The following is a 16,798-nucleotide window of genomic DNA, read 5'->3' on the forward strand; positions in this document are numbered from 1 at the left end:
TTGTAAATGATTCTAGTACGACTATTAAGCCATGTAACAACACCTAGATAAGCCTATGATTCTTCTCAAAGGGTTTCATCCTAGGGAAATTTTTAACCTCCCCAAACTGTTTGTGTTTGTAAACACAGATAATTGGCAGAGTTTTTCTCCCAGAGATACCCCACAACTAGGGTGGAATTCTTTGACAAGGTCTTAGGTGAGTCCTAGTGTTTATTGAGTCTATGTATTTTTCATACTAGATCATGTGCCTTGTCACAGAATTGGTAGAGTCTTGAAGATCTATGTCAAATGTGTATTTCCCCTTCTAAGGGTTGATATTGTAATATTTCAATGTAAGAGTGTATCTACGAATCGTTTAGTGCATGGTTACTCATATTTAGACACCATGGCTAAATTAATTTTTAAATCCACTTAGTAGGTGGAAAAATATTTATTCCCCTCTTAAGTCTTTTAATTAATTTTTCTAGGAAAAATAAAAAGAAAATAATTAGCCAGAAAATTAATTATATTTGAGTCAAAAATTAATTTGAAAGAAATTAATTTCTCTCCAAGTGGAAAATCATCAAAAACTTGTGAGTCCAAAAAAAATTATATTTTAGGGGTCCTCCACCAAGCAAAAAAACGATTTTTAAGAGAAATGGACCCTCTGGACCTTGGTGGTCAAGTCAAATTGAAGTTTTTGATGATAAAAGTCCAAAATATTATTTTTTGGACCAAGAAAAAAGGGGTTTTAAGAGAAATTCGATTTTTTCCTCAAAATGAAGAAATATAATTAAATCAACAGAGGAGGTCAAGTTATTTCAAAAAGAAGATCGATGGATGAGACTATTTTGATGAGGATCAAGCCATGGTTCAAGGGAACTAGCCGTTATTTCCACTTGGAGGGGTTTTATCTCTTATTTTTCTATATAAGGAAGCATTTAAGCTCCTCATTGTATCATGGTCTATTGTTGAAAATCATTGCACTAGGCTGAGCTCTGCTGAAACTATTTTTGAATAATAGAGCATAAGACTTTGGGGTTCAATTTGTGGTGTTCCTCATTTGCTAATATGCGATATGTGTTGGATGAATTATTTTTATATGCTTTGAGCTATTATATTGCATGATTATTATTTCATTTGCCAATAGTAGGAACATCTATTAGCACAAGTATCTTGTTTTAGGTGTTGGGTGAGTGTAAGCACTCTATGTCTAGTGAAATCTGGCATGTATCTCTAGATTTCTGGATCTCTTGTGTGGATCAAACCCCTTTTGATCTACTAATCCATTTTTTCGAAGAGATTGAGCTACAGGTTGCTCCAACACTTGGGAACCCAAGTTCACAAACTGTGAAGGGATAATATTTCGTTTGGCTCCACGTCTTAATCTAACGAAAATTTTGATGCAGGACGGTTTGGCCAAAATTCAAATTCAATTAATTCCTCTCGTTCTTTTACTTGTGCTACAAATATTTAATATGCTAAGAAGAGCAAATTTAATTTTTTTTAAATTGTAAATAATTGTAAAATAAATTTTGAATCTAACCCTTGTATGTTTAATTTTAATACTAACCCATTATTTCTATTTTGTATAGCATTGGGGTTTTGGGGTTTTATTTGAATTTTTGCATATGTTGGGTGTTTTGGCTTTCTATTTTCATTTGTGCATGTGATAGCTCAAGGGTTTGAAGCAGAAATCAAAATTTGGAAAGCCCTAGCCTAAATAGCTAGGGTTTTTGAGCATTTTTAAGCCTCTAGAGAAGTCGTCCAGCCCAAGGAAGCAAGACATCCAAGTTTGAGGGCTCGATCCAAGGTCTTGAGGGCTAGATTCAGCATTCCTAAGCTCCATTTGCTCAACATCCAACTCAGAAAAGGAAGTCACAGCCCTTGGAGGCAAATTTTTTTGTGTTTTTGAGGTAAAGCATTGAATTTTTTGCTTTTTGCAAGGGTTTCATGGGCTTTTGAAGCCTCTCAGAGGCTAGCCGCAGCCCCTAACGGGTCTCCCTCCCTTATTCGCAATCCTCTTCGAGCCATTTTTCTTAGCGGAAACCCTAGAGACGGCTCATCTTGGTGGTCGCAGCCCTAAAGAGGGCTTCTCCTCTTAGTTGCAGCCCTAAGGAAGCCTTAGAGGCCTTTTTGAGGCAGCCGCAGGCCTTGTAGGGCTTGCAACCCTAGGTCGCAGGTCTTGTAGGGCTTGCAACCCTAGGCCGCAGGCCTATTTGGCCTTTTCACCCTAGCCGCAGGCCTTATTAGGCCTTTATCCCCTAGTTGCAGTTCATTTTTGGGCTCATTTGTGGCTTTGGCAATTGATTTGGCACTAACACTTTGCGTTTGCAGGCCTATGATAATTTTGGCAAGGCTTTGAGTTGAATTCCATATCATTTTTTGCCACTAATCTATTGTGTTTCAAGCTAACATTTGGTGTTACCGACCTACCATTGGTTTGAGGAAGGTTTGAAGGGCTTGAAGTCTCACTAGCCTATCAATTAACCCTAGAAGCCCTAATCTCTATCAAAAGGGGGATGATCCATCATTTTCAAGCTAATAATTTGTGTTGCAGGTGTTTTAAGAAGCTCTAGTGCATAGAAGGAGCTCATCTATCCATCCATCAAGGTCTCAAGGCCTAAGGGTTTGCCTCCTCTCCCCTTTTCTCCTCACTGTTTTCATGACCAGATCTGAAGTGACTTTGTAGCAGCAGTATTAATCTCATATTATCATCTCTAAAAACTCTAAAATATCTTCACGTAAGCCTAAGAACATCTCACACGTAATACAAAAGGCTAATCAAATTATATGCTCTTAATTGGTGGTGTTCTAAGTGATTTTGGGAATCTGATCTAAAGTGAAAAGAGGCCTGATATATACTTGTTTCGGTGATAAGAAAACATTTTAAGAAGGTTTGAAAGTCATAAGAACTCATCTCTAAGTCTTGGGAATTTCATCTCTCTTGTGCTAAGCGCATAACAACATGTTAAGTAGATTGCTCTTCTAGTACTTGGTATGTAAATTTAAGATAACAATGGTATGTTCTATGTTTAGCACAATTTACTTCAATGTTCCTTTAGCAGCCCAATGACAATTTCCAAATATTTCCAGTAGCAATCACATTAACTTAATCACATTGACAGTAAATGTAGATAGAACATAAAATACATATGCAGAAGACAAGCCAAAACAAGAGGACACCAGATTTGGCAGATTCCATGGAAAAACCCCAACGTGGGGAAAACCCTTTGATCAAATCTTCTTATCATTATTCAATAGTTTAGCAGAGAGAGAAAGTACGAAAATCAAATTCACTTGCCCAATACACTGTCAAAACAGCCTTGTCAAAATCAGCAGTCAATAGCAGTCAACTTCAGCCCTAACCAGAAAGTCAACGCTGGTCAAATCAGCAACAAAACTTCTCCTTTGCAGCTCGGTCAAAGGTAGTCAACTCATCCTCCAAGAAGGGTCAAAGTCAACCCAAAACAGTCCACCCAGCCTCAGTCAAACTTGGTCAAACTTCAGTCAATGTTGCAGTCAATGCAGGTCAAACTGCCCCAAATGCCTCGATTTCTGTGCCAGCAAGTACGGCCTCAAGAAATCGGAATTCTGCCCAAGAAAACGCAGTCAAATTTGGTCAAACTAGCCTTGGTCAACGCTGGTCTGCAATCTGGAATTTCGGCCTGCACTTTGTCTCTGAAATTTTCGGCCTCCTTGCCACACGTGTGAGAGAGAGAAAGAAGATCCCAAGCTGTATGAACCAATCTGATGTGGAGAGAGAGAAGGATGTGTGAGTGAGTGATGTCCAAATGAGGTGAGAGGTCACTCCTATTTATACACTTCGTTGTGGGTGATGAAACACATCCATTGGGCTTCTTGAGCCTACATTAAGTTGAGGTCGACCTTAATAATTTGTGCATGAGAGAATAAATTCAAAATTCCACTTCTGCTTGTCCGAATGAGATGATCTTTATATCAAATTTGGACCTCTCGGAAAGAGGAATCCAATGCAATAATCATCTCCATCATATGAGCTGTCCCAAGGTGGAATTTGGCCCTAGTTGCCAATTTTAACACTCCCTCTCAACTAGGGAGAATTCCACCTACCAATCCATCTATCACCATCATGTACCATCTTTGTCATCGACTCATCACTGCTCTGTTGAACCATTAAGTAATAATGAAGAAGAAGTGATCAAGAGTGAGTCACATGACCTTACCACTCTCCACTGACAAAAGTAAATCCTTGATCCCATATCAAGTTGTTGAACACCATGCCTAAGAAGTATAAAGTCTTTGAAGCTACTTTTGTTTCTGCCCTAGTGCCAAGCAAAATTGTCTTTGAGCCTCCTTGACCTAGAAAATTCAAAGGTCCATAGTCATAATTCTATCTGACTCCAATCTCCCCAAGGGATTAAGCACTGGTCCACCCAAAGGTGATCACCTTAAACCTATTTTCCTTCTCCCCTTTCCCCTTCTTTAGGTGTAGTCCTCTAGGTCACCTAGGGCATCAATTATCTCATGATCTAGCCATCCAAATACTTCGATTTTTGGTCCACAACTGTGCTTGGGTGTCCTCAAGAAGCCCTCCAAATTTCATGAGATTCTGATGGTGGGATCTTGAGATATCACAAGCCCTAGCTCGAAGACCAATTCTTTCCCTTGGTTTCCCTTAGGCTAGAAACCTCACTGGGATCCTTGCAATGCCTTTCATTTAAAATTCATTCCTTGATCCCTTCCCCTCCCTAATTAGGTCAAGCATATCACTTGTTGCTAAACTCCTTCCTCTTGACCTAACCTGGGTCCACTTGGTCCTGTGTGGTCCTCTACCTTGTCAAAGTCAACTCTTCAAAGACCATTTGGGAAACCAAGTTCAACAAGGATTTTAGGGTTTTGGAAGCTCCTTTGCAATTCACACTCCTTAAACGTAGCCCTTAAATCCTCATCCCCTTCTAGAAAGCCTTATACCTTGCTGAAGAAGCGAGCAAGTCCCATTCTTGAGCCTCCCCTAGGAAAGGGTCCTCGAGATCACTTCACATCCATCTTATTTGATCTATCCTTCATAAATGATTCTTTGTATGCTAGGTCTCCTCCCATCGGTGGAAGTTCATAAAGAGTAGGAAGCTTTAGTTGTGGTGACAATGGGCTTTAGCTTCATTGTTGCTCTTGACCCAGCAAGTGCCCCTCTAGGACCCCCTACTAGTTTGAGCAGTGACAGGGCCAGAAAAGAATAATTTTGCAAGAAAATTAATTTTTTGGGTCCAATTGGTTGAAGAAAATTTGTGGGTCCAAAAGAAATTAATTTTTCAAAGTCCTCTATCAAAGAAAAAACAATTTTTTAAAACTTATGGACCAAGGTGGTTAAGTCATAAGAGATGTTTTGAGGAAAAAAGTTCAAAATAATAATTTTTGGACCCGGAGAAAAGGGGTTGATTATGGAATTCGAATTTCTTCATCCAGATCAACGGACAAGATTTAATTTTGGCATGGATCAAGCATCGAGCAGTTGTTATTCTCCAAGACCAAGTCAAAATTTTGCAACTTCTTGGACCTAGTCGTTTTCCACTTGGAGGGGGATCTAGAACTCTCTATTTTTCTATAAATTGAGCCTAAGGCTCCTCATTGTAACATATTTGGATGGTGATCAAGGTCTGAAAACTCTGTAACATTTTTTTTTAATATAAAGAAAAGTCTTTAGGGACAAGATCATGGTGTATCTCTTCAACTTGTTGTTGTAAATCTATTTTGATTATGCTTTATAATTTCTACTAGTGCATTAATTTGTTAAGTTCTTTAGCCATTTGGATTTATAGTTGCTTGTTTGCACCTATATTTGGGTTGGAAGCATTGTTGATCAGCTAGGTTTGGTGGATTCTTGTTTGAATCACTAGATTTGCTTGTCACCTTGTGACTTGCCCCTGCTGGATCTAACAAAATCTTCAAGTTTTGAGTAGAAAATCTTATTAGTCAGATATCGAACATTTGAAGCGAGTTCTTGTTTGAATCTTCCTCTCCTCGAGCCAAGCGTTTGAAGCAAGTTCTTGTTTGAATCTTCCTCTCCTTGAGACAAGCGTTTGAAGCGAGTTCTTGTTTGAATCTTCATCCCCTTGGCACACAACAACAAAGAACCCATAATGGGGTTTTCCCAAAGGCTCATCATAAGATTAATTAAGGGGATTTTTCTTAGCCATCCATCTAAAACAAAATTATTAATCCTCAAAAAATCTTATTTTAATGTGCTATAATTGATTTATTTCGCTATTTAAGAGCTAATATTATTGTGAATAGATCTTTTTAGCCCTTGTGTTTATAGTATCTCTTGTATATATTTATGCATAACCTCTTGTGTTTTTCGCAGATCTAGTATTAGGATAGCGTAGGGTTTCAAACTTCTTTTGTTTGCAGGTATCTCCATTGCAGACCTGAAGGAGTTGAGTAAAGGAGAGGGCTTCAGCCCTTACCTAGCCTTCATGGTCGGGTTTGAGGCCCAATTGGTCATATTTTTTTAGCACCATAAGCCTCTAGTAGCCTCCCTTGAGAGGGTCGTAACCTTTTTGAACTCGTTCTAGCCATTGCATAAAAAGATCTAACATTTTTCGTGGCACATGATTTTTTCTAGGGGTTCTGAAGGTAGCCTAATAGGCTTATTTTACAGAGATCTACCCTTTCCATGCCACAAAACGCTGGCGGTTTCATCCAAGAGGCAGTCGCAAGGGTTTGAAATTGTTTTAAAGGGCCTTGGAAGGTTGGATTTAGGAGAGTCACAAGTCTTTATTGGATTCTCAAGCTTTTGATATATTAACAGAAAATATCCTTGAGGGTTTGACAAAATTTTTGTAAGCAAAATAGCATCAGACTTGAGACTTATTAGAGCATATCTTTATTTGCTTTGGTTTTTCAATCTCTAACCCTTATTTTGCAACAAATTTGAGTCTGTTGGAAGGCCTTTAACACCTTGGAATTTTTAGCGAAGCTTGCTTATATTACCATGATTAGATTCTAAGAAAGCCACGGAGAATTTTGACACCTTTCTAGCTTGGCCAAAGGCCCTAAAAGAGCCATCTAACTCAGACACGAGCCTAGAAAGCCCAAGGAACCCTTGCCGCAAGCTTGATTTTCTCTCTCTACCCTAGTCGTAGGCTTGAAAGGGCCAAAATAACCCATCTGTATGTTTCTTTGGCATCAATACTAGTTTTTAAGGGTTTTTTTTCCCTCTACTACAAGCCCAACCACCCTCTTTTCCTCCTGTCGCAGGCCTATTTGGCCATCTATAGCCCTAACATAGGCCCAGATCTACCATCAAATCATCGTCGTAGGCATTAAAGGCATATACATCATTTGTAAAGGGTTCATCAAAAAAAATTGTGTGTTTTATCTATCTAGTCTAGCCATAAGCAATTGGAGGCATCACTGATTCATTATTTTTGCTAAATTTTTTGCAAGACCTAATTCATCTGTTTGCAGGCTTAGTATAATTTTCGAAGGCCAAAAGAAAGCATATGATTCAAGGGTTTTCGCCGTAGGCCTAGTCAGGTCCTTCTAGCTGGAGCATAAACCTTTTTGAGACTGATATTGGTGTTTTGCAGACCTTTGGGCAATTAGCAGCATGTAATCCACCATTTTCAAGGGTTTTACTGTTGGCTCCTAATCTTGTTTGTATTAGGATTAACATATCACTATGTTTGCAGTGTTATTGTCATTCCTTTGTGAGGATTTCATTACAAAATTTGCAAGCGCCAATTTGATACTTCTAGCCTTGTCTCCTTACTTCGCCATGAGCATTTATTTGATTGATTTTTCTTTAGATCCTTGAGGGTGCCTTCGAGGTCTAGTGCATCCCTGAGATTCACTGCTTATCTCCCCTAGCATTTGCATTGATTGCTTATTTGTTCTGGAGGGTCATACTAACTCCTTGGTCACATTTTCATTTTGCATTTGCTAGCTAGATCCACTGTCAAGTTGCTTCTTAAATCGTTGTTAGCAATCTTTGTTATCTTGAGCTTGAAATATTCTTTGATTTCATTGCTTCCTAATTGCTATTTTGTAAAGTGAAAGCGCTCTAAACAAGTAATATTAAAAGTAATACACGTAATATTGTTGTGATTCATTGGAGTATCACTGGAAGAGCTTGTGTTTAAAGTCTCAAACCGAACATGCACCAACAATCATCCAAACTCCATTCAAGAACACAAGTTCGACTACCTCCTCCATGGCAAGAATTACACCAAATATATCCCTTGCCCAATCCCCAAGACAATTCCACCTTCCAATCTCTAGGCCCCAATTATCAGCATACCACTTGGAGATATCCTTTTCCAAAGATGTTCTTAAAAAATTAATAGTGACAACTCTCTTTCTAAATTAGTGTTCCACGGGGACGCATCCCCCAGGGTGGGGTGCACACACCCCATGCTTCCCACGCACCTGGGACGAGGGTGTGCCTTGGGAAACGTTTCCCCACATCCCCCTTTTGGGGAGATAGGGGGAGATGCAAGGGGAAACATTTCCCCAGTGTGGAGGACACACCTCCCTAAAAGGGGTGCTTTCGGGTGCACCTCTCCAAAAGGGGGATGCCCAAAAGCACCACTTTTGATGGGGGCCACCCAAAAGCACCCTTTTTGAGTTTCATGAACTTGTGTGTGGGGAAGCCTAGTATGCAAGCCTATGGCCCTATTATTGCTATGCAATTCATGGTAATGTTAAATTCTTAAAGTAAAAGTGCCATTCTCCTTTATCTTTCATTTTCATCCTACTGCTTAAATTTTTAACATTACCATGAAATGTCTCCGGATGTTTGAGAGTGGTTTTGACCTCACTAAAATTCATATGGAGAAAGTAGAATTTTAGATCTCACTCAAAATCCAGCAAACTTAACAATTTTTCAGGATTTGAAGATTGGGGGGATTGCAATGTTTCCATTGGATTTTGTCATGTATGAGGGTATGGAACTAGTATTTAATCAAGAGCACCAAGCCCTCTATGTACCATGATGTTAGTGGCATTGGTTGTCGAACTCCTCTATCATGACCCTACTAAAAATATACCCATCACTCAAACAAAATATTGACTTGACATGCTACGTTTTTCTATCTTATTTAAATGCTTAGAGGGTGATATTGATGACGAAGATCCCAATATAGGTAATGATTTTGACGATATGTAGGTATTTGTTGTAGCATGATTGTTTTTGAATGCCAGAGGCCATCTAGAGCCTATTTGTTGATGTAAATTTGGTTTAGAGATGGATTGCACTCGGTGTTATTTTGGTTATGTGCACTCGGTGTTATTTTGGTTATGTGCACCCTTACATAACATATAAATGAGAAATTTTGCTTATTTGAGTATAAATGGTTTGGATTCATATGGAGGCACTTGATTATATATGACTTTCTTTAAAATTTGAATATTTTAGATGTTTTTGGTTGACCTGTTTTTTTACCAGTTCTCGGTTCATAGGGTTTTCCAATTCAATTCTGATAAAATTGGGATCTACTTTAGTCTATTTTGCTTAGTAGTAATTAGATTCTAGAATGTTGAATGATGAATTATAATTTTAAATCAATTTGCATTCTAGAATGATGAATGATAAATTTTATTTTCTAATCAATGTAGATTCTAGAATTATGAATGATGAATATGGATCAACGTATTTCATTATTGAATCTCATGGTGTATGGATGAATAATGAGAATGAATGATGTATGTACCAGTATGAACGATGAATATGGATTAGTGTATTTCATTATTTAAGTCAATTATGTATGGTTCAATATATTTCTGCTTTCATTATTGAATATGAATTTGATATATATATATATATATATATATATATATATATATATATACCCTGATTTCTCCCCATTCTCCCTAAATTTCCCTAAAATTTGAGGGTACTCCCACACATCCCCCTTGCGCGTGTCACTGCACCCACGTCCCCCGTCCTTGATTCTTGGTGGAACATTGTACTGAACTGATCAACAACATATTTAAGCTTATCATCAAAGAAATGAGCATTAAATTCCCCAATATTATGTCAGATATTTTGACCTCAACAATGAGGGGGATTCTTGACAATCAATAAAAAGCTTTGCTTCAAAGAGTATCTCTAATGGTAGGACCATCTATCTAAACACCAAATTCCACTTGCGACTGTAGGCAATATTCTCCTCAGGCACTGTTATCCTATTTCACCTCTTCCAGAGATATTATCATGTTTCACCACCACTCAAGGACGGGAATCAACGAAGTTACTTTTATGTTTGATAGCCAATTTTTGAAACAGAATAGCTTTTATTGACAAGCCACTTCATGTTGGCATTCTCATTGTAAGGCCAAACTTCTGAGTTCTTGCTCAGAACACCCTTGAATCCTTGTAGCATGAAAAACTTTTATTGCAACATCTCTCAAGTCAGCAACTGAAGGAGGGTTGTTGGAAATAAACTGGATATCCCCTGCTGAAAATCCATTAAACCCCCTTTTAACTGCTCCAGTCTGAACCATCAGGGCTGTCATCAGGAGATATAGAAGCATGCAATACCCCAGCATTAGCATTCATACCCATCTGAGGAAAAGATATTGTTAGGCTGCCAACATCACAAGGACAACACACTCACAAGTCTGCTAAACTGCCATGAAACCCTTAACAAATGACACATTATACTCCAAAACCCTCACAGCAAGTTGACCCAAAGCTCTCACGCATGCTATCCCCTATGCACCATGTACCTGTGATCCCTTGTGTTGACACCTAATCTCTGGGATTAGGAAATTCTATGTAAATCTTGTAAATAGAGAAATAAAGGAAGCTGGAAGACAAAGAGACATTGGGAGATGAAACCCAATAGTCTCACTTTCCTTGTATATATCCATGTTCTATCATAATGCAAAGACAACAATTTCGTTCGGAGTTACTCCTGGCCTGACACCTTGCAACATTGGTAACATGTCTTGAATTCACATAAAATGGTTTTAATACATGTTCTGCAACATACATTTGAGGGGATACTTTTTGAGGCTTTAATCTAGCATGTTTGTGTTGCCACTCTGATTGATCGTACTCCCAACCTCTGCACAAAGCTCAAGAAAGCATCCATATGCATAAAATTTAGAAACACGTAGCCCTTTACAAACAATTAGTGCAATGATCTTGAACCATAACCAACTTAATACCAAGTTACATTATGAAATCTTTGCTCAAACCAAGAATGGCTAAAATATTATCTCCCTAGGATATAGTTGGTTAGAATAAAGGCAGTACTAGCATCAGAACGAAATCATCAAATTGACAAGTAACAGTAAGATATCCTAGTGAAATCTAACTAAGTAAATACAGCTTACAACTAGTGAAATCCTATTCAAATCAAAAGCAGAAGAGAAAAATTGAGATAACAAAACTACAATGCAGTTATATTAATCAGAAAGAGCCAATAAGTATCCAAGCATGTGGTTCTTAATTCTTACCTGCATGATGAACTTCAGATAATTATTAATAGCATACAAAAATGCTGGCACAGCAAGAAGGTAATTTGAACGAGCTGCCTGCATATACATTCAGAAAAAGTTTCTCAGTACCTTTCCAAACTGATAAGTCACATACCTTAAAAGTTCAATATCAAAGATTGCAGATGATGATAATAGATGAACATTAGTATAGTATTCTATAATCAGTAGATCATCACAGTTAAATAATACCTATTACCAACTATAATCACCTAATCTACGTGACAAGTACCACATGCTCTGAAATATCATAGAAATATAATCATTTGATGGGAAACAATAAAAGCAAAAGTAATGTTTCATTACTTTATGTTGTCCCCATTTAAAAGAAGCCCATCTTCAATACTTCAGAAGATTACAATCGGCAACAATTTCTAGAGGATTTGGCAAAAGGGTAACAAATGGCATTACAAGATTTTAACTACAGTTAACAACTTATCAGTGACACAACCTTTCTCCCTAGCTAAATTTCGGTATAAACAACCAACAATAACAAGATTCTGCTGCTGTGACATATATGCACATAATAAGGAAACTATTATTAGAGTATGTTTTATAATGGTTGTATCTTGTATTGCACAGATTAGGAATTTAAGTATTAGGAGTAATACGTATTAATAAAGTGACTTAAATATATTAAAATCACATGTCACTATTAAAATGAAGTCATAAAGTGTTCAATAAGCTTAGTTATGTCCTAACATACTATTTGAGTTTGTACGGTTGAGATTCATTTAATTCACTAATGCAAAAACCTTTGAATTTCTTTAGATTAACTCACTTTTGTCTTATAAAAAAAACTACTTTAATCACTAAAATAATTGCTAAGCAGCTAAGCTTAAAGGTGTATTAAACAACTTCCACATGCCTAGACACTTAGGCCTATGAAAAAGTACATGCCTGAGCTACAAACATCAACACACACTGGATGCACTATGATGTTGAATGGGTGGACTGATCAAAAGGGTAGGACCCTTCTTAACTTCTTGGTTAATCCCAAGGGAGCAATGTTTATAAAATTTGTTGATGCATCTGCACATATTAAAGACGCACATATTCTTTGAGGATTGGGAATCCAAGACAAGAATAGTCCTAGAAAGGCATACCTAGTGAACATGCGAATGGTGTATGCACCTTGAGAGGTAGTGTGGTGTCTCACATAAAGCCTCCTAGCATTTTTGCTCGAACATAAATAGAGCTTGTCAAAGTTAAGGCCTTACTATGTTGCCAATGTTGGTTATGATGTTGATGCTTAAAGATGGCTTACCAATCCGACTTTTCTTATGAGAACTCTTCAGTTTGAGAATATCATTGTACCAGTTGTACAATTATGAATAGCTCCCTAGTTAAGAGGGAGTGTTGGAAAATGTAACTAGTTTCGGTCTTCATAATTGTCATTGTACTCATGTCATTATGTATATCTTATGTAACAAGCAAAAGAAGAAAGAAAAATATTATTTTCAAGCATGGGTTTCATGCTTCTTTTGATTGGTCATCTAGGTTAAGCATGTTCTTCATGCTTCTAGGGTTTGTCATGTCATAAGAATTATTGTCATGAGTCAAGAGAGTCAATATCATTTGTATAAGACCCATTTGGGCAAGTTGTAACATGAAAAATAATTTATGTGTCAAGAAAGTCAAAAAGACCTCCAAGCACAAGACGGCCCTGCTAGTGACAAGTCGGCCTATTAGAGGCTATTCGACTTCCACAGATGTGTATATATAGGAGTTTTGACCTCTTTTAGAGAATTTGGATCTACAATCACAAGAAGTTCGACCTGTAGCATAACAAGAAGAAATTCAAGAGTGAAAGTCAAGGGAAGGAAGACAAGTATAGAGTTAAGCTAGAAGACCTCTAATTTGGACCAAATCTGCTCACACGTGTGAAAATTAGGGTTTTCCGGGCAAGTTGCAGGACCAAAAATTGCAAGCCAAGTTGCAGACTTGAGCAAGGGACCAAAACTCTGATTTGACCTAGTTTGACTTTCGTTGACTTTGAAGACCTTAGTTTGCTAGAGGAAGAATCTCTTGGAAGATTGACACATACAAGAAGGCTAGGGTTTTTGTTGTCTACAAAGCGTCAAAGTTGCAGATCTGAAGTAGAGATCCGAATACTGAAATTGAAGCAGTTCAAGGAAGGTTTGACTCGTGTTGACCTTGAAGGATTTGACTAGCTTGAGGAAGGATTTCTTGGAGGGTTGACTTGGTCTTTGGAGGAGGTCTTGACTTTGGTCTTGGTTTTCTAATTTAATCAGATTCTACAAGAAAAGAAGAGATTATTTTTGGGTTTTCCCCTTGGAGGGGTTTTGCCCTAGCTTGGAGCCTATATTTGTGTCCATTGTTTTTATGGTTTATGCTCTTGATAATTGTTTGATGAAGAGAACTTAAATAAGAATATAAAGAAGCTAATATAAGATCACAAACTTTTATCAAGGATAAGGAGAATTGTTTTAATAAGCTGCCCTAGTAGATTCTCCAACAAGGCAAACATGGGGTAATAAATAAATAAATAATGATTAAACTTAACTTCGGGACGAAGTTCCATAAAGAGTGGGAGTATGTAATGCTCAGTACTAATAAATAATAAGAATAATCATAATAAATTAAATAATATTAATCTATAAATAAAATAACAAATAACGAAAAAAGATAATAATAAATTTAAAAAACAACAACAACAAATAACAAAGAAAAGATAATAATAAATTAATAAAACAACAAATAACAAAGAAACAGATAGTAATAAATTAATTTATTATAAATAAATAAAAGTTGGCATGATTCCACATGGATTGTGTACATGCAAATCCATTTCCAATTCCCTTACCATTTTTTGGAATGGTTCTTCTATCTAAAAGGCAAAAAAGGGATATGAGGTGCATTCATTCATTCGCTCGTTCTTTGAGGAAAGGAATGTTGCGAGACAAAGGGCACTGGCAGTAGAAGTTGATTGAGGGCTCGAGGGTGACAACTATAAAAAATATTGGTTGCAGCTCATCTAAGGTTGGGTGGAGAGTCGTTCCCAACACTTTGTTGTAGTCAACGGGATCTAGATAGAATGACAACTTTATAATCACTAATAAGGCCTATCGCCACTCCATGTGTATATTGTTCTTTTCAAATCTTTTGAAAATCCTATGGTAATTAATTGAGTAGATATGTTGATTGATAATAGCATGGTTGATGTATTTAATTTTGTATATTTAATTCTGGTTCATTGTTATGAATATAATTCATAACAAATAAATAAAATAAAATAAATATAAAGATTAAATAATTAAATATTAATTAGGTTAAATAGTCATTAAGTTAGGTGAAAAAAAGGTCACCTGCTAAGGTATAAAGCAGGCCCTCATTGTAACATTCAAATCATCTTATATCATCTTATACAATTATATATATTAATAAATTATTATTATTAAATACCTCTGTGTATTTTTACATTCAAGTCTTCAAGTTATCAGTTTTCTTGCTTCAGCCATAGATTTTATGCTTCAATGGTATTAGAGCCATTGCACACGATATAATCATGCGGGCCTTTGAATGTTGTTCGTCACACAATGTGCCATTACGTTGAACATTTTAGTGAAATTCAAGAAGCATTTCAGCATTTAAAAAAATCAATTGCAGAAGTTAAAGCATGTCGAGAGGAAAATGTGGAAGAAGAAAAAAAAGAAGAATTTGATCAAAATGTTGATCTTAATGGCAATAAAAATGATCCAAATGAAGATGATGTGGATGAGGACTATCTCAAAAAACAAGAAGATGAACAATATCATAACAACGAGGAAGATGCTAAAGAAGACATTAATGATGATGAAGAATCACTACGTTCTACAGAAGATCAGAAAGAGGTTATGTCAATTTCAGATTATGATAAGAATGAAGATGATCTTTCAAGGATGTATAGGTTGTTCTGTAGGATACCCAAAGGTCTGGAACCGATAGCCCACTTTTTTAAACAGCATGTTACTGATGAGGGAACAACACTTGTTAAACAAGCAGAAGATGCAGCAAGCAATAAGAAGTCAAGGAAAAGGGATATTGTTGGTCCACTAGAGCAGACATTTGTGTGGGAGGTTATTGAATTGCATAACAAAGGAGTAGCAGGAAGCACAAGTGCAGAATTATTGGCTACCTTTTGTGACAACATATTGAAAAAGGGTAGCAGTGAAAAATTAAGCGATGAAGATATTGAAGAGACACTTGAGAAGGTTGTAAAGCTTCTTGCATACATTGGTGATAAAGATCTATATTCAGAATTTTATAGGAAAAAACTAGCACGGCGGCTTATTTTTGATAAAAGTGCAAATGATGAACATGAACGGAGTATCTTAACAAAATTGAAGCAACAATGTGGAGGCCAATTTACATCAAAGATGGAGGGAATGCTTACTGATTTGACTTTGGCACGGGAGAACCAACCAAAGTTTCAAAAATATCTTGATGATAATGTGCATGCACATCCTGGAATAGATTTGACTGTAACTGTCTTGACTACTGGATTTTGGCCCAGCTACAAGTCATTTGATCTCAATTTGCCTGCTGAGATGGTAAAATGTGTAGAGGTATTTAAAGAATTCTACCAGACACAAACTAAACATCGAAAGCTTACATGGATATACTCCTTAGGGACGTGCCATCTTTCTGGCAATTTTAATGCCAGATCGGTGGAGCTTATTGTGACAACATATCACGGAGCTGCATTATTGCTTTTCAATAATGCAGAGAGATTGAGCTATTCAGAAATCAAATCGCAGCTGAATTTGTCCGATGAAGATATTATTAGATTGCTACATTCACTTGCGTGTTTAAAACACAAAATCCTGATTAAGGAGCCAAATACAAAGTCTGTCACACAGTCTGATTACTTCGACTTTAATGCAAATTTTACTGACAAATCAAGAAAGATTAAGATTCCTCTTCCTCCTGTGGATGAGAAGAAGAAGATAATTGAGGACGTGGACAAAGATAGACGTTATGCAATTGATGCTTGTATTGTTCGAATCATGAAGAGTAGGAAAGTTTTGGCCCATGCACAGTTAGTAACAGAGTGCGTTGAGCAACTTGGACGAATGTTCAAGCCTGATTTTAAAGCAATCAAAAAGCGTATTGAAGATTTGATCACAAGGGAATACTTGGAGCGTGACAAAAACAAACCCTCACACCCCTCTATCCCTGCATTTGTCAACGTGGTGTCCGTTGGTCTATGGTATACGCCCTGTTTGTCAATAGTCAAGCCGTCAAACAATCGTCGTAGCCGGTTATCATTGCGAACGGAGTTGTCAAGAGGCGTGACCCCGTATCTATAAGAAACGACAGTTGCAGCGGTATA

At 37.1% G+C, this 16,798-nt stretch overlaps 1 protein-coding gene and 1 pseudogene across 2 annotated transcripts in view; one reads left to right on the plus strand and one right to left on the minus strand.

Annotated features, from left to right (window-relative positions):
* The window catches only part of LOC149153845 (CMP-sialic acid transporter 5-like), a 187,849-nt gene that overhangs the window by 67,188 nt on the left and 103,863 nt on the right, over positions 1 to 16,798 (minus strand). For both annotated transcript variants that reach the window (XM_089441421.1, XM_089441420.1), the window contains one exon: positions 11,425 to 11,502. In XM_089441421.1, the coding sequence (XP_089297547.1) occupies positions 11,425 to 11,502 (78 nt within the window). The remainder of the gene's footprint in view (positions 1 to 11,424; positions 11,503 to 16,798) is intronic.
* Positions 15,321 to 16,775, plus strand: LOC149153847 (cullin-1 pseudogene; annotated as a pseudogene).

The sequence above is a fragment of the Pinus tabuliformis genome, chromosome 9 (assembly GCF_031772625.1).
Source record: "Pinus tabuliformis cultivar Carrire ecotype Pingquan chromosome 9, CPIR1, whole genome shotgun sequence".
Classification (NCBI taxonomy): domain Eukaryota; kingdom Viridiplantae; phylum Streptophyta; class Pinopsida; order Pinales; family Pinaceae; genus Pinus; species Pinus tabuliformis.